The sequence below is a fragment of the Capricornis sumatraensis genome, chromosome 16, assembly GCF_032405125.1.
Source record: "Capricornis sumatraensis isolate serow.1 chromosome 16, serow.2, whole genome shotgun sequence".
In the NCBI taxonomy this organism is placed as follows: domain Eukaryota; kingdom Metazoa; phylum Chordata; class Mammalia; order Artiodactyla; family Bovidae; genus Capricornis; species Capricornis sumatraensis.
The window spans coordinates 46,941,910-46,960,452 of record NC_091084.1 but is presented as its reverse complement, the minus strand read 5'-3'; the positions used below and the strand labels follow the sequence as shown (position 1 = coordinate 46,960,452).

Here is an 18,543-nt window from a genome sequence, read left to right as displayed (position 1 = left end):
TTTACAAGTTGATAGATACTACCAAGAAGAGAAACTGTTAAATGGCCATCCCAAAGGACTGTTACTGATTGAGAAAGAGTGGTCAGGACCCTCTTTGTGGAAGTAACACTTCACTGAAAAGTGATGGAGAAGTAGGAGTGAGTCCAGCGAAAACTGGGGTAAAGAACACATATGTGAACTCAGTGATGGGGGAGACGTGGGCGGGGTCCCGGAGCACACAGGACAGGGAGGGCGGCGGGCAGGTTGTGTGGGTCAGGGTTTGCATAATGGGAGACGTGCTGCTTGGAAGTGGCATGAGATACATTGAGGGATATAATTTGTATTTTAAGAAAATTACTCTAGCTATGATGTGGTGTATGGTAAGCTGTGCTGCAAAAGGCAAGGCAAATGAACCAAATTAGCTCAAGGGTTTGTTGGGATCAACTAGTACGAACCCCTCATTTAAAAAAGTCCAAGAGGCTAAGAACCTCATGGCCATTAGTGGTGCAACCTGATCTTCGACCCTGTTCTCTGTCTCCCAGTCCAGTTCTCTACCCTCATTTCTTCAACCAAATATGTAGAAAATTATGGGTTTAGAACCCAGCAGGAATCCTGTTTGTGCTCAGCCTCTGTCCAGCTTTGGAATGGGGTCATTGCAGCCACCAAAGAGTGTGCTAAGGTGACCTGACATTTTAGCAAAGATTCGCATCATTGTCTTAAGAATTGTAAAAACCTTACTAAAGAGGTTTTGAAGGAGATAAGAGGTGCCCTTCCCATCACTTCGTCTTTATTTTCCTGTATCCAACTGAAGTTCTTTAATCAAGAGGTCTTGGGACCAGGAGCTGTAATGTGCTTGGGATCACTCAGTGTCCCAGCTCCTGGGATAGATGTTGTACCTTGTGCAGAAGTTCTGTCTGCAGAGAAATAAATCCTGCATGTGAGGCAATGTAAGAAAGCTCTTCTGTCCTGAGGCCCAGGTTGGCAGCTCTGGCTCCCGTGTAAGGAAGGGAAGCGCTAGGTGAGGAGACTTCAGACCCCCCCCCCCGTAGGTGACTCATAGCAAAACATATTTTTCTTCTAGTTTTAAGGAGCATTAAAAAAAGCACAAAGTATTAGATATGTCATAGGCAGTATAATTGGTATCTTTCCTATTTTCTACCTTAAACAGTACTGTCAGATTCTTCTTTTTAAAATCCCCTTAAAAAAAATTTTTTTTCCCTTTCATCCTGTGACCCTGATCATAAGCCCAGGACTTGCCCTTAGTCTGAATGAGAAAGCTCAGTTTTCTGCCTGGTGGGACACTTTTTAAACCTGGCCTCAACTTAGCTTTCAGTTTCGCCTTTTATATCTACTCTCCTGAGCTCCCAGGCATACTCCCTGCCTTCTGTGTCCTTTGCTGACCTCATCCCTGTACTGCACCTACTGGACTCCAGCCCGAGTCTCTAGTACTTTCCATTTGCCTGGCTCACCCACTGCTTCTCACGTGCTTTCTTAAGCCTCTAGTGGCTTAGAGAGCAGGTTTCTCTTAGCCCAGTTTTTTTTTTTTTTTCTTCCCCTATTTGGCTGCACTGGGTCTTCATTGCTTTTTTGTTGTTGTTGCATGGGCTTTCTCTAGTTGCAGTGAGTAGGGGCTACTCCTCGTGTGGTTCTCGGGCTTCTCATTGTGGTGGCTTCTCTCGTGGAGCACAGGCTCTAGGCGTGCAGGCATCAGTAGCTGTGGCACGCAGCTTAGTTGCTTTGCAGCACGTGGAATCTTCCCAGACCAGGGATTGAACCTGCATCCCCTGCATTGGCCGGTGGATTCCTATTCCCTGCGCCATCAGGGAAGTCCTTAGCCCAGGTTTTTGAAGGTGGAAACACGCTCTTTCATGTTCCCATGCAGAGGGGGTGGTTGTGGCAGAATAGGTACCGGGATGAGGTGTGGCCTGGCAGGAGCGCAGGAACACAGGAACACTTGCTCTTGCACCGGTCCTAGAGGGTGATGCCTCGGAGCAAGACAGTCTTTGAATTTGGAAGCTGTAAGGGAGATGTTTCTGGCCAAGAATGCACTGAGATAGAGGAAAGCATTTGTGAGAAAAGAGACTTTGTCTTGTGGCCTTTAGGGGACGGGATACTACATATTGTTTTAGTTAAGAACATGCAGTTTGAAGTAAAGCCTAGGTTGGGCTCTTGGCTTTGCTGTGTGATTTTAGGCAGATTACCTCAAATCTTGGATTTCCCCATCTATAAAATAAGGAAGATAAAAGTGCCTGCCACATACAGGTTTTATGAGGGTCAAGTAAGATAACGCATGTCAAATGCTTAGCAGAGTACCATGCATGAGGGAACATTCAATAAAAGTTAACTGCTACTGGCCATAACCAGGAAGGGTGATCTTGAGCAGATGGGATGTTCTCTTCTCTCCTTGGAGTGCATCTTAGGCCATCATTCCTTCCACTTAGGGCCCCTTTCCACATTTTAGGTCAAAGTCTCAAACCAAAGCCCTATGGGATACAGCTGGGACCTGGCCCACCGTGAGTAGCCAGAGGCCTCAGTGGCTACTGCTCTGGCCAGCTTGGCTATGGCTACTGAGAGAAGGCTGACCAGGGCTGGTCCTCCAGCTCTTTCCCTAACAGGCAGAGCCCTGGGATAAGGTAATCTGCCATGAGCATCCACAGGGCCTCCGCTTTTCAGCTGTCTGGTTCCTGACTGGCCAGACTCACAAACAGTTCACACCTGCCCTGCTTTGAGATCCGAGTGGCTCTAACCCACATAGTCCTGAAAGAGCCTCTTAAAATAGCTAGAAGCAGGGTCTGTGGGGTTCACCCACAGCCCCCTGAGCAGGAGCTTTTTCCCAGGAACAGAAACCCCAGCATTTGTCAGCATCTTCATACTGCTGCTGGCTTCTAGAACTCTGTTGAAACTGAATTCCAAACTAAAGTCATAACCCTGTCCACCATCCCTCCCCTACCCCCCCAACACCAAAAAAAAAAGTCAAAAATGGAATCACCATGACTCCTCCATGCAATTGGCTTGGGTTCTGTAGTAGAATGTGGAATGAGGTCAGACTGTTAATGTAAGACTTTATTCTGTGTCATCTGGTGCTCAAATGGTTGATCCAGTAGCCTGGCCACTTGGGCCAGAAGAGCTGGGAAGATATCCTGGCCCCAGACATTGACTTGTCTTGCTCTCAAGTCAGACTGCAGTGAAGTTGAGGTTGAAATAGGCAGCGGCTTCTGTGACAGCTGCTCCTATTGGCTAAGACCACAGATCTCTGTGTCCAACTCTTTGGGTTCATATCTCAGCTCTGTGTGACCTTGGACAGTTGATTCATCTCCCAGATATTCAGCTCTCCTGTTTGTAAAATATAGATAAGTAATTCAATGTCTGTAAAGTGCTTAGAAAGTGCTTCATAGGTGTTACGATGATGATCACCTTGGCCACAACTGACAGCCTCTGGTTATTGCAGAGTCATGTGCCCAGGCTTGATTCTGGACAGAGGTATTTTCAGACCAGAAGGAGGGTGACTGTCAGTATGGCTACCCAAAGGTTTTTCTGTGCTGTGTTTAGTCCCTCAGTCGTTTCCAACTCTTTGTGACCCCACGGACTATAGCCCTCCAGGTTCCTCTGTCCATGGGGATTCTCCAGGCAAGACTACTGGAGTGGGTTGCCATGCCCTCCTCCAGGGAAAGGCATGTCCCCTGTTCTAGCTGTCTCCAGTTTCCCAAGGGTACATCCCATTTTTAGCCAATGCCCCCAGTGTACCTACCCATCATATTCCCCAATATAATTTAGGAGCTCAAATTCTGCCATCTCTGACCACCAGCACCTGTGACTCCCGTGTACCAGCTGTTTGAAGAGGGCCTCATGCCTCTTTCCCAGTAGAGTTTAACAAAGTGGCATCATACCAGGGTCATTTGCTGAGCAGCTTGCAGGTTCTCCAGAGCAGCCACTGGTAGTTCTGTGAGCTGGCAACAGCACGTGGTGGGTGGGCGGGGCAGGGGGCCTGATCACTTGACTCCTCCCTGCATTCTCTGTCCACCTCATCCCAGTATCAGCTCTTTCATACTTTTCCATCGGTCCCCAATCTTGACCCCCTCTCACTTGATGTCACCACCTACTAAGAAATTTGCCACGTATAGATGAGTATCTTATCTTCCCTTCACCACAAAATGTAACAGTGTTCACAACCATTATTTTTTAGCTTCCTTTGATTTCATGGGTCAAGAATCCCTTCTGTCTGCCAAGGCTATCCTGGTATCCTGTCCTCCTGGTCCAAAGCTGTTCTACATCCTCTTGTTCTCTGATTGTTTCTTCTATTTATTTACTCGGCCCTGCCTACTTGTCCCTTGTCCTTGGCAGAAAATTCCTCTGTAATTCTTAGAGAAAAACAAAACTCTCTCTGACTACGTTCTCTCTCTATGCTGCCTTATAGAACTTAACGTTCCTTTCACCATTGGAAATCTTGAAATTGAAAGCAGGCTAAAAACTCACCATCTGCACTCCTTCCTGGTTACTTACCCCCAGACCCACTTCACACTGGCTTTGTCCCTAAGAAAGCTTTCAAAGTTCTTCTGTAATGTTATCACCTCTAGTTCCCAAGTAACGCTTCTCATTCATTTCCCCTAGAATTCATTCCCATTTGGGCATCTTGTAGGGCTAATAAAATTCTTGTGACCAAAGGACCAGCCCCTTACTTTGGCTTTTACCTACTCCCGTATCTTCCACCTATGGATCTTTCATGCCTGTTTGATGCTTGGATTGTCTGAACCTTCTGTCTGAAGAGCCAAGAAGCATCAGGAAGTTTGCTTCTAATGATTCCAAGTGAACCATTAAAACAGTCACAGTGCCCCTGCTATCCCCAACCCTGATACCTGATGCTGCCCGTCTCTGACAGGGGCTTTTAATAATCATGAATTAGGTTTGGAGTTGGCAAGATGAGGAAAGAGCACTACTCAAAGAGGCTCCTGTTTTTACTCTGCTCCTGGCGTTAATATAATCCCTTTGCAAGATACCAACACACTTATAAATACCACTTGTACAGTCAAGTGTTGTAGGTTCCCTACGCATCCAGCCACGTGATCAAGAGAATTGAGCAGAGACTAAGCTCATGCAAGGCTATTATTTTGGAACAAGATCTTGGTTAATCAAATGCATTCCTCTCTCTTCCTCATTCTACTTTCCAGGATGATCAATTACAAGCCTTCATGTACATCACACCAGCTCCTTGGTTGGAAAGCTTACAGACAGTCTTCAAGACATCCTTTGTTTTCTGTGTTCTTGGAGACCCAGAGTAGCTGAAGGGTGGCGGTTGTCATGGTTTCACGGATAGCCTAGCTGTATCAGGAAAGACTCTTTCCAAAGGTGCTGTTCTCTCTTCTTCTGGGGGAATTCCTTCATTGTTTTCAAGACAGTCTTTCCAGTGAGGACTCCACTATAAATCCACTCCACTCTCTTGAAGGTATTATTGATTCGTCCATCCCCTGTGCCACTCCTACTGGCTTATGACATCTAACTCTACAACTACAGAGCTTTTTCAAGGCAGGGCCTGCCTAGCACAGAGCGCGGCACCTCATAGGTGTTCAGGAATATTTGAGTCACTGAATAGATAAATGAATGAAACATGATTGCATGAACATTGGTTGCTATTTGTGAACTTTGCTTTGCTCTTCCCTAATGGTGAAATATTTGATAGTGATGACCCCACTGGCAACCCTCAGTCACCTCTTACAAAATTGCAACCAAGGGCATAACGAGGTCAAAGTCAGGATAAGATCTCTCTTGTTGGAGTCCTGGTAGCTAAGGATTTGATTGTGCTCTGTTCACACTGCATTTCAAAGAAGCTCTGTGCCAAAGATAGTGGATTGGCTTAGTTGTTCCTTATCTAGAAAAAGTGGCTTTATAATAACTGCCAGAAGGCCCTTACACTCCTTAACGAAAATATTGAGGAGAGGCTTTCCTTTTTACAAGCACCCACCTGCACTCATTCCATTTGGCTTCCTTGCCTGTTACACCGGAACCATGTAATAGGAATTGTGGCTTTTATGATCTACTTTTTATTTTTAAATTTTTTGGTTTCCCCCTTTTTAATGTGTGATTTTGTTAATTGTTAATTTATTTTTGGCTGCACTGGGGCTTCGTTCTCTGGTTGAGGTGAGTGAGAGCTACTCTCCAGTTGTGGTGTGCGGGCTTCTCATTGCAGTGGCTTCTCTCGTTGCAGAGCACAGGCTCTAGGGTGCTCAGGTTCAGTAGGTGTGGCACGTGGGCTCTGTAGCTGCAGCTCCCAGGCTCCAGAGCACACGTTCAGTAGTTGTAGCACGTGGGCTTAGTGACCCCGTGGCATGTAGGATCTTCCCAGACCAAGGATTGAACCAATGTCTCGTGCGTTGTAAGGCAGATTATTATCCACTGGACAAGGGAAGCCCTCTCACCCTTATTTTTTAAGGTCTACATTTTCCAAGTTTCTAAAAAGCTTGATATGTGAGTGGTGGTCCTAAGCTTGAAGTATAGCCTTAGTGACTTTGACATCTCCCTGGGCCTGGCAGCCACGGCTCCCTGGAGATGGGTTTTCTGGATTTGATATGATCCCCTTGACTGGGCAGCCTGGAAACATGACTGGAGCCGTCTCACTGGGGAGCTGACTGCTTTAGTCTTTTCCCACAGTCCGTGCCCGCATACCAAATGACACCCCCATGCGGCCTCTCCTCCACCCCACTTGACTGTTCTGGAACCAGCTCTTTCCTCATATTCAGTGAGGTGCCATGCTGACAGGAGGACCCCTAGGACATGCCCCCAAAGGAATGCTGCAGAACTGCCCTCACTCAGCACCCCTGAGGATGTACCAGAGCACAGGAAGAAGGCACACCCTCCCGGCAGAGGCCAGCCAGACTCCTGGGGATTCCTCATGGCCTGCATCTGTGGCACTCACCCCCTCTAGAATTCTGCAGAGACCTAATATGGCCATCCCTTGGCCAGGCTACTCAGTACAATGGAGGGACTAGGCCAAGAGTGAGCAAGCACTGGGGAATCTGACTGGCCACTAGAGTCAGAGGGTGATGACTCTGAGGAGGCTGCCAGGGGCTTGGGTGGGGGTTCAGCTGGAAAACTCATGTTTAACTAATTGACCTGAGTTTCAGATTGGAACAGGAAAAAAATTTAAGTACTTATGATCAGCCATTATTAACTATTGAAATTCTCTTTGTGGTGATCATAAGCATGTATGTAGCACTGAGGACTTACAGTACGGTAGTAGGATGCTCATAGAAAAGAAAGACTGTGGCCATGTAGATATGACTCCGAACGTGGGCACGTTTCAGGGACAATGGAAAGAACAGGTTCTCAGCTGTTGGCGCAGGTTCTCAGCTGTTGGCACCGCAGGCATGATTCCAGAGCTCTTAGCTAACAGTGGGTTCTATGTTGTTCCTTAGGCACTTCGTTTCTTTCCAGCCCCAAAGCATTTGGGTTATTGTTCCCATGGGTTGTTTGTTCAGATCTTTAGATACTTCATAGGTGTCTATGGGAAATGTTGCCTTTTTTTTTCTCTTGCGCAAAAAGAATGAGTTAATTAAAGCCGACAGTGCAAGGGATGAGCTGTGTCTAACTATGTTTTGGTCTTTTAGCTTAAACAAAGCCATTTAAATGAGTTCCATGTTTCCACGATCATTCAAAAACTGTATATATTACACAGAAGAAGCATTAGAGCATCTTGCTCTCAAGAGCACTGTGCACATTTATTCCCACACGTCTTTGTGTTTAATGACCTAATTGACCCTCTGGGTCCCTCTGTGAGGTATGACTTCCTCTATTTAAGCTTGAGATGAGGTGACCTACCCGAGCTGGTGCATGGTTAGTGCAGCCCCGCCTCCTGATTATTCCCAGCTGTCACTCTGGGCAGGAGGTCCTGCCTTTTGGAGGAGGAGGCTATCGGAATTCTGTACATGAATATGGAAGCCCCCCAAGCCTGGAAGTCCAGATGAGCAAAGGGCGGAGCATGGAAGCTGTTGCTTTCAGACCTGGCATTTGTACAGCTATATAGAGCATGTTATTCTTTCAACATAACTTCTTAAACATGTTGTTAGGTATTTTATGTTCTTTTATTTTTGGCTGTGCTGGGTCTTTGTGGTGGTGTGTGGGCTTTTCTAGTTGCAGCACATGGGTTCTGCAGTGTGCAGGCTTAGTAGTTGCTCCACCGCACGTGGGATCTTCGTTTCCCGACCAGGGATCGAACCCATGTCCCCTGCATTGGAAGGCTGATTCTTAACCACGGGACCACCAGGAAAGTCCCTGTTTTTGTAGCCTGTTGCCCTTCATTTATTCATTTCCCATCCACCCTATGTCTTTTAGCCCTACTTTAGATTCCTGTTCATTTTTGTTGTGCTTTAACCTATTTTTCTTTATTTCGTCTCTCCTCCACACACATCTAGTTGATGCCCATGGGCCTAATGCATCTTGTATTATTCCCTTCTTAACCTTCTTGCTCTACTGGAGAAGTAAGAATGGAGGCAAACAGGTAGTGGACGTAAAGTCACCTGTTTCACACACGAAGGAGAATGGGTGCCTCTTTCATCCCCATGCATCCCACACAGACACACCCTGTGCCACAAAGCAGATCCCTGTTAGCCCTTGCTGATAGTCCTGGTTTTAACTATAGTTGGCTCCGAAATGACAGTTCTTTCTTAACAATTGCTAGTTCAACCAATTCAGGAAACAGTAGGCCGAATCCCTTTGTAATTCAGTACTATAGCCAAGTAGCGGGAATACTTTCTAGTAAGTGTGTTTCCACAGGAGTAAATTTCACTTACTGGACTGATCACCATTTGAGACAAAGGCTTTAGCCAGGACTTTGGTTGCATGGAACTGAAACTTGGTTTGAGCCACTAGAGGCCAACAGGGGACCAACAGGAAGGGCAGGGTTGTATCATTGTCTTTGGACAGCAAGAACCAGGATGAGAATGCCACCAGTCTCTTTCTTGGCTTTCATTTGTGTTTCTATGAATGCTGGCTTCATAGCTGACTCATGTCACAAACCAACTTCCTCCATGTGGAAAAAGACTTGGCCACTGACAACCTCAGAACCTTCTAGCACAACTGCTACCATTATCTGTTCCTCAGTTTAAAAATTCAGAGGAAGGATTCAACCATCCAGGCTTCGCATCAGAGGCTGGGAAAGGTGAGGAAACCTCCAAGAAGATGGCAGCCCTCACTTGTGCCAAATAGTTACAGCGAAGGTAATGATCCCAGCCTGTTGTTTTCTCTCAGCAAGAAAGCAAGAGGGAAACTGAGGAAACAACTAATGATGAGGGTTTGGGGGGGGGGGTGCATCTTAAATATCCTCGACTTCCCTAGTGGCTCAGACAGTAAAGCATCTGTCTACAATGTGGGAGACCTGGGTTCGATCCCTGGATTGGGAAGTTCCCTGGAGAAGGAAATGGCAACCCACTCCAGTACTCTTGCCAAGAAAACCCTATGGACAGAGGAGCCTGGTGTCCATGGGGTCGCAAAGAGTTGGACACAACTGAGCGACTTCACTTTCTTTCTTTCTTTCACTTTCTTAAATATCCTCTGATAGCTTAAATAATTCATCCCTAATAAAAATGCAATACCCCCAAGATATGAAAAACCTGTGTTATTTCTCAAGTCTGCTAATATCCAGCTCTTGGCACGAGGAACTTAACTAATGGTAAACCCCTTATTCACTGACCCATGGAAGAGGTAGGGGGCAGGACTCGGATTAAGCTTTGTGTAGCCCCAAATACCCTTTCTGTAGAGACTCTGTTCATGCTGGAATCTTGGTGTTCAGTCCTATACTTCCTGGCCCCATACCCCTGGGCTCTCTCCACCCTCCCACTTCTCTCCTAATGACTGAAGCTAATGAGCTAGCATGCTCAGCTCCATGACCCCCAACCATAGATCACCCTACATGCCTGCTTCCTCATTGTGAAGCTGCTCTCTTCCATTTAGAGATGGCTTAGAACATAACCCCACTATAGGCTGTTGACTGCTGGAGCTGTACATTAGGCCTGCCCAGTCCCAGCATCAATAGCATGTTGGGTCTTCTAGAAAGAGCCACAGCCTGTAGGAGTCGAGATGCTGTATTGTCTCTGTTCCTGAGGACTTACCAATATCACTCTCAAGGCCTGGGAAATACTTTTTTTAAAAAAATTGAAGTATAGTTCATTTTATAATGTGTTAGTTTCTGTTATACAGCAAAGTGATTGTTATATAGATACAGATATTCTTTTTCAGATTCTTTTATAGTTATTACAAGATTTTGAACATAGTTCCCTGTGCTATACAGTAGGATCTTGCTGTTTATCAGTTTTATGTACACTAGTGTGTGTATGTTAATCCCCAGTTCCTAATTTATCCCTTCCCTCCCCCCTTCCTCTTTGGTAACCGTAAGTTTGTTTCTATGTCTGTGAGTCTGTTTGTTGTTGTTTAGTCGCTCAGTCGTGTCCAACTCTTTTCAACCCCATGAACTGTAGCCATGCCAGGCTTCCCTGTCCTTCACTGTCTCCCAGAGCTTGCCTCAAACTCATGTTCATTGAGTCAATGATGCCATCCAACCATCTCATCCTCTGTCTCCCTCTTCTCCTCCTGCCCTCAATCTTTCCCAGCATCAGAGTCTTTTCCAGTGAGTTAGCTCTTCACATCAGGTGGCCAAAGTGAGTCTGTTTATGTTTTATAAATAAGTTCATTTGTATATTTTAGATCCATAAGTAAGTGATTTTATGTGATATTTGTCTTCGACTTGCTTAACATGATAATCTCTATGTCCATCCATGTTGCTGCAAATGGCATAAGTTCGATCTTTTTATGGCTGAGTCAGACTCCATCATGAGAACATGTCACATCTTCTTATCTGTTCATCTGTTGATGGACACTTAGGTCATTTCTATGTCTTGGCGAGGTGTACATATATCTTTTTGAATTAAAGTTTTCTCCAGATAAATGCCCAGGAGTGGGATTTCTGGATCATGTGGTAACTCCATTTTTAATAATTTAAGGAACCTCCATACTGTTTTTCATAGTGGCTGCAGCAATTTACACTCCTATCAGCAGAATCGGCAGATTTCTTTTTCTCCACACCCTCTCCAGCATTTATTATTTGTAGACTTTTTGGGATGGTCATTCTGACCTGTGTAAGGTGGTACCTCGTTGTTTTTTTCTTTTTAAATTTTATTTATTAAGTCTATGCTGGGTCTTTGTTGCTATGCCCAGGTTTTCTCTAGTTATAGTGTGGACTTCTCATTGCAGCAGCTTCACTTGTGGAGGGCATGGGGACTCCATAGTTGTGGCACACGAGCTTAGTTGCCTCATGGTATGTGGGATCTTCCCAGACCAGGAATCGAATCCACGTCCCCTGCATTGGCAGGGAGATTCTTAACTACTGAACCACTAGGGAAGTCCTCATCATAATTTTGATTAGCATTTGTCTGTTAGTGATATTGAACATCTGGGGAAGACCTTGATGTGATATTTCTGAATTGTGTTTTATATTTCCCTTGGAGAGATCTGGGTTTTACAGGATGGATTCCTTTATCCAAGACTTTGCCCAGCTTCTTGATAGCAAAGCTTTGATAGAAGCAAAGGTGGCTTGGCTTCAGTAGTGTTGACAATATACACACAAGAACACCCGTGCTGATTCATTTCTGTGATGTGAGAGGGTATAAACGTCACTGTGGCATCCCTCAGTAAGAGGTGCAAGAGGAATGGCAGCGGCAATCTGTGGTCACTACTTCACTTCCGCAGGATACACTGGCCCCTTGCCTTCACGATATCTCTTGGTCCCACAAAACATTATATCAGGTTACTAATATGAATTGTAGTTTTAAGAATAGCTCTAATCATGGAAAGTTTGGATGAGAAGATTCAGTTTTCCCCTCTGTCACATTTGTAGAAATAACCATCCAAAGAGAAGAGAAAATTTGATCAAGTATATGTATATTATACCTTGCTGCTGCTAAGTCACTTCAGTCGGGTACATCAGAATTTCATTGTATAGATCCAGCCTAGGAGCTAACAATGCATTGAACAATGACCTCTTTTTAAAAAAAATTATATTCATCAATGGGATGAGCATCCTTAATAGGGTAGAACTGTACAGAACTCTTTAGATCACTTGCTGTCCCAGGTGGGAAGAAATAGAAACTTAACACTTTCTATTAGATTCCTTCAGAATTCAGTGTGACTTTCTCCTTCTCAGTGGAATGTTGACATGGTTTTCTCTCTCTGACTTCATGCATGGAGAGCTGGGCAACTGCTCCACCACCGATTTACCTAATGGAGAATATGGACCAGACTTTTCAGAGACTCCCAAATCTTGGAATCACTCAGGGATCCAGTTGATGATCTCAGTATTGATCTAAACCTTCTACCGCAATGCCACTGTTATAATTAAGGAAGCAGGTGTACCCTCTGACAAAGCAAGCTCTTCTTAAGTGAGGCAAAACAGAGTTGTGTCCCAAATCTGTCTTTTTAATTTTTTTTTCAATAATTTTCATAGCCATCTGGCTTTTTAATGCCCTGATGATACTGACATTTTATAATCCAAGAATGATGCCAACAAGTGACTGAACTTATTGCTCAATTACTGGAAGACAGAATGCATTTATTCACTAAAGCTCAAATCCACACCTTTGGCTGATGAATGTTGGCATTCAACAAGGTGATTCTAAAGTAATCTTCTTGGCCCTGTTTTCTGATGCTTTCCAGGTTCTTGAAGTAGAAGTGGTGTTTTATCCTGGTCTGTGCCTGGTTAAGGCTTGTGTGTAGTTTTTCTGAGAGCTGTCAACCTTATGTGGAAGAGAAAACACAGGACTTTGAAATTTACCAAAAGCAAAGGATGATAATACAGCAGACTTCTGTCTGGGACATTGTCTCACTGCTGCTTAATACCTTTTAAAAACTTGCTGGAGAAGAACAGTGACTTTTGCACACTGTAGGAGAGGAAGATGCCCTGTTCCTCTAGAACGGTGACTTGGGTTGAGGGAAGGACTTTTCTGCCATGAGCAGCAGTTACACGGGCAGACTGCCAGCAGAGGACATGCCCCTCAGGTCTGCTGTGTGTGTGTGTCCTCAGTCGCTTCAGTCGAGTCCAGCTCTGAGACCCTATGGGCTGTAGCCTGCCAGGCTCCTCTGTCCATGGGATTCTCCAGGCAAGAATAGTGGAGTGGGTTGCCATTTCCTCCTTCAGATCTTCCTGACCCAGGGATTGAACTGGTGGTTCTTAGGTCTCCTGCACTGGCAGGTAGGTTCTTTACCACTATGCCACCGGGGAAGCCACTCAAGTCTGCTAGGGGAGGAAAAAAGCTCCTAGAACTACTCTTGTAGTTTCTCAAACAGTGCTTCTAGCTTTTGAAATGTATTTTAATTACTTGAGTATATATATTTTTGTAAAAAGCTCAAATATTGTGGTTAAAGTAAAAACCAATCTTGACCAAACCTCCCAGTCTCAGCTATTCATAGCCCAGAAATTTCCCCAGAAGAGAGCGCTGTTAAGGGTTGTTCTGTAACCTTCCAGACACTTGATTTATTTTCATGCATATATCAATACTTATGGAACTGGATAGTAAATATTTAAATATTTATTTTATTTGGCTGCACCTGGTCTTAGTTGCAGCATGTGGGATCTAATTCCCTGCCCAGAGATTGAACCTGGGCCCCCTGCATTGGGAGCAGAGTTTCAGCCACTGGACCACCAGGGAAGTCCCTGGATAGTATTTTTTCTAGTATCACACTGTATGATTCTTTGAATCTTGCTACTTTCACTATCCAGTATGTCTTTTATTTGTAGGATGGTTTGTAAATACTTGCCTCATATGTTAAGATGCTACAAGTTGTACATAATATGGGTGAACCGTAGTTTTTTTTTTTTTTCAATCCACTTCTCTATTAAAGAATACTTAAGTTCATAGAGCATTTTAAAATATTATACTTTAAGTGAACTTTCATACAATCCCAATGTATGAAACAAAGTTTATATTAATCTGCTCCTCAATTAAGCTATAACAGAGAGCTTACTAATTTAATATGTAGTAAACTTAGACAAATAATCCATTTGTGCCTTGTTCGTACACTTTGCATGGCAGTTTCTTTCAGTGTAAAATTAGAATAAAAATAGCACCCAGCCTGGCGGGCTGCCGTCTATGGGGTCGCACAGAGTCGGACACGACTAAAGTGACTTAGCAGCAGCAGCAGCAGGAAGAATTAAGTGAATTCGTATATGTAAAGTGGTTTCAACAGTGCCTGGTGCATGGTGATCTCTGCCTTACTGCCTGCTTTGTGTGTAGAGCACAGTGCTTGGACCACATTGTATTAGTTTCCATGGAATTGCTTCAATCTCTGGCCCATGAATTGACTAACCTTTGACCTATTTGAGAGCGTCGTAGGAGAGCAGTGAGTTTTCTGCTTGGCTCTGTTTACTGTGAGGCTATCCCCATGAACATTGTTTATCCCACCACACACAGTCTCTCTGTGAAAAGAAGGGAAGTTTCTCCCTTCCTTAGGAAGAGTTGTGCTTCTCCTAGAGTCACCTGGAGTTTCTCATACTCATCTGTGCATCTTTTAAGTCAATTGTGCTTCCCTTTTCCCATTGGCTGCTAGAGTGGATTCAGATCTTTTTTTTTTTTTTTAAATCTACTTCTATGACTCTGTGGCATGCAGTTTGTGTATTAACTGAACTTACGATGTCAACTTCCTGACTTTTTTTTTTTTTTGTCAAGCAGCTGCTTCTCTGGGTGATTGTGGGGGTAGATCTCTCACTGCATGAGCACACCACTCCATCTGACAGAGGCCCGGGTGGTGAGGTAGCTTACTGCAGTCCTGTGGAAGAAGCCTTCCCTTCACCTCCTGTGGGACAAGTGGCAGCTGCCAGTGCAGGGTGGCCCTGTGCACGTGCTGACTTGGGCACTGGGTTTGGACATGCACAACTTCACTTGGATGCCTGGGTCCTTTCCATTTTTTCCTTCCTCTGAAAATCGCCATCATGTGAGTTCTTGGACATAGAAGCAATTGACCTGCTGTTAAGAACTATTTTCCTCTCTTGTTAGGTTCTGAGAAAATGTTGGTTATAATTATCTTTGGATACTAGTCAGTGTTTGACCATGCGATGACTGGAATATTGATTAATGGAATAATAATAAACTGCTATCAACACAGAGAAGCCTTTGGTGCTTGTCAAGGCCCTTTGTTCATGATATGAAAGAGCGTCCATAACAATGAACCAGGTGCAGGCTGGAGAGGGGCTGGAGGAAGAGGCAGTGTAAGGGCAGGGGTGCCCTGTCTGTCTGGCCTGTGTCTGGCACAGCCGCCCTGGGAAGTGGCCCCTGGGCTCGCCCCCCCACTGCACCTTCAACAAACAGCTGGTCCTTCTCTCACAAGTGACACTCCGAGGCTTGAATAAAGAATTCTTGGTCCCTGTTTCTTTTTTAGAGCCAGGCCTGCCTCTGCCACCTGCTCTCACCTAAGCAGTGGACTGGGGAAGGGGCAGGACAAGGTCAGGAAGGTGATGTCTTTTCTTAATGAAAGAGGATTGGAAAGTGCATTCTGAAGCTTGTAATGTGGTTCTGATTTGGGCCTTAAATTCGTTGTGGAGGAAGAGTGTGTGGGAGATGCTGGTCCAGTTCAGTTCCATTAGCAGCTACCTCCCTCCTCCCTGCCTACAACCAGGGCAGACACACCCAGAAAGTGAGTGCAGCTCCTGTCTCTAGCTCAAGACATTTTATAAGATTTGCCTCTCTTCTGCTGTATCAAACCTCCTTCACCTTTGATTTCCATGGTTTCTGGCTTTGTATTTCCTGTGTTTTCCTTCTGCTTGGCCCTAGAGATCCCTCTGGCTGTCATTTGGGTTCTTCTCAAGACGTTTCATCTTGGCTTTCTCTTCTCAGCTCTAGCACTGCAACTCCATGTGCCACCCTGGCTGGCAAAGCCCTTATTGAGGGGTGGGATTGTCCATTTCTGGAAGGGAACATGTGAGTGGATGAAGAGCCTTGCAGTTGACATCCCTCATCCTTCATGCTCTCTGCAGTGTTCAGGATGGGTCTCCACGCTGTAAGTTGTGTCTCGGCTTTGGAGAACCCTGGCAGGAGAGTCAGGAGAGGAGGTCTGTTCCGGAGTTGTTCCCATATGGTTCCTCGGTGAATGGTATCAGCTCCCTGGTCTCCTCAAAGAGGTGGACCCTTATTGCTGTTGGTGCAGCTGGCAGGCTGTGCCTCCAACCAAACCAGACCCAACACGCCCAGTCATGTCAAGCACCGCCGGGTCTGGAGTTCCATGAGAGCCTCTCTAGCCAAAGGTGAGGTCATTCAGGGGGTGGTTTTGCCAACTTTCATGGCACACCTATCGCTGGCATCTGGTCTGGTCCTTGTTGAAATGGTTTCGACATCTTGTGGTTTCCTGTTGAGGTGGGTTGTTTTGCATAGATAATCAGTGAAACTGTCCTCACCAGTTGCATACTTCATTTGGAAGTTGGTAAGATGTTTTGTCAGCCTTTTAAGTGTGTGTTTTTTTCATTTTCCCTTTAGTCCCAGGTAAATCACCACAGTGCTGCCGGTAATGAAACGTACCAGGAACGCTTAGCACGCCTAGAAGGAGATAAGGAGTCCCTCATATTACAGGTGAGTCCTTTCTGGTGGGAATCACTTTGTTCTGTTACCTCCAACTCCCGCATTGCAGTAGCTGCTTTAAGTGGGAGGGAAGAACTAAGGGTTTTCTCTGTGGGGTATCTCCTGTTCCCAGAGTGTATGTTTCTCAAAAGACTTTTCCTGAAACAAAGCAGAAAGTAACTGGGGACACAGTTTAACTCTGACCTTGGCTTTGGGAGGCTGTGAATGGATTCATTTATTTATCACGGGTGGGCTTCCGTCTATGGGGTCGCACAGAGTCGGACACGACTGAAGCGACTTAGTAGCAGCAGTTGCATGAGAGTACTTGCCTCTGTGCACTGGAAGCTCTATGACCAGGCTGATTAAATGGGGCCCTGTCCTCCAGGAGTCTTGCAAAGGAGATAAGATATGTCCCCATGGCACTAGTAAAATAAAGCCTCTTTAAAAGCCCCAGGATGGATGCCCACAGGATCAGTCTCAATTCATCTGAAGTTGGATCCAAACTGATCACTTTGAGCCCAGTCCCCCTGGAGTTGTTAACATGGGTTAATAAGCCTTTGGTGACTCTCTTATTTGAAGAAAAGTGAAAGTGAAAGTCGCTCAGTCATGCCTGACTCTTTGCAACCCTAGGGACTATAGTCCATGAAATTCTCCAGGCCAGAATACTGGAGTGGGTAGCCTTTCCCTTCTCCAGGGGATCTTCCCAACCCAGGGAGAGAACCCAGGTCTCCCGCATTGCACGTGGATTCTTTACTTTGAAGAAAGGAACTCCAAAACTTTTCAGAAACAAAGAGTCAAAGATAGTTTTGGGTCTGAAAACTTGCTTCACATTCTGAAAAGCTGAGTGCTGTTCACACATCAGACACTGTGACTGATGATTTGGAGAATAATAAGACTAATATCCTAATCCCAGCTCCTAAAAAACTTGGAGGGTGGTGGTTAAGACTGATAGTGGAACAGAAGGGAGGAGGCAAGTGTAGGATTTATGGGCCTTAGCTTAGAGCGCTAGAGTTGGCACTAATGTTTAGAGGCTACAGTATGTTTGGCTTTTTCACTTCTATTTTACCTTATTTCTTTATTCATTTCACTTTATTTTATGAATGGAAGTATTGATAGAACATATTATTTTAGAAACTTTGGGACATCAAAAAGAATTTAACATGGCCGTTTCTTCCAGGCTTTTTATTTCTCCTGTCCTGCCCCTATTTAAAAAAATTAAGCTCAGGGCAAATATACAACTACACAATTTTGCATCCTAGGATTTTTTTTCTTCACTTCATTGATTTGTTTATTAAAAAATATTTGCATGCCCACAACTCAGTAGACACTGGTTTTAGGTGCTGGGGAGGTAGCTGTGAAGAATATAGACAAAGTCCTTGTTCTCAAGCTTGCATGCATGTGTGTGTGTATGTGTGTATGTACAATAAACTAATTCACAAAATGTTTCCGGTGATGATAAATATTATGGAAGAAAATAAAGCAGGATAAGGACTGTGTAGTCAGGGAAGACCTCCCTGATAGGAGGAGACCTAAGGCACTGTGGGGGGGGGAGCTCCATGGAGACTGGGAGAAGCACATTCCAGGCAGAGGAGGAGGTCCATCCAGCGCACACCCTGCGATGGGAGTGATCTTGGTGTGTGGGAAGAACAGGAAGGGCCTGTGTGGCTGGAGCTGGTGACCATGAAGAAGCCAGGGAACTGCCTTCAGAGAGGTAGCAGGGGCCAGATTATATAGAGCAGTAGAGTGCAGATGTTTTGAGGGGTGTGTAATTTTAACCTCCATCCCAATGACATGACTAATAAAAGTGTCCAATTTAGAATTTTGCTACAAACAGTAATGAAATTGCAAGCTATTGAACCAGGAACCTTCGTAGCTGAAATAAGACATTCCTATTCAGAGGTCCTGGGGAGGAAATGGTAGTCCAATTCAGTAGTCTTGCCTGGGAGATCCCATGGCCAGGAGGAGCCTGGAGGGCTACAGT

At 45.1% G+C, this 18,543-nt stretch overlaps 1 protein-coding gene across 3 annotated transcripts in view; it reads left to right on the top strand.

The window, feature by feature from the left end:
- PPFIBP2 (PPFIA binding protein 2) overlaps window positions 1-18,543 on the top strand; it is a 153,891-nt gene that overhangs the window by 71,733 nt on the left and 63,615 nt on the right. For all 3 annotated transcript variants that reach the window (XR_011146011.1, XM_068989080.1, XM_068989081.1), the window contains exon 4: window positions 16,482-16,574. Coding sequence is in view for 2 of the 3 variants with exons in the window: in XM_068989080.1 (XP_068845181.1) it covers window positions 16,482-16,574 (93 nt within the window). In the remaining variant the exon portion in view is untranslated. The remainder of the gene's footprint in view (window positions 1-16,481; window positions 16,575-18,543) is intronic.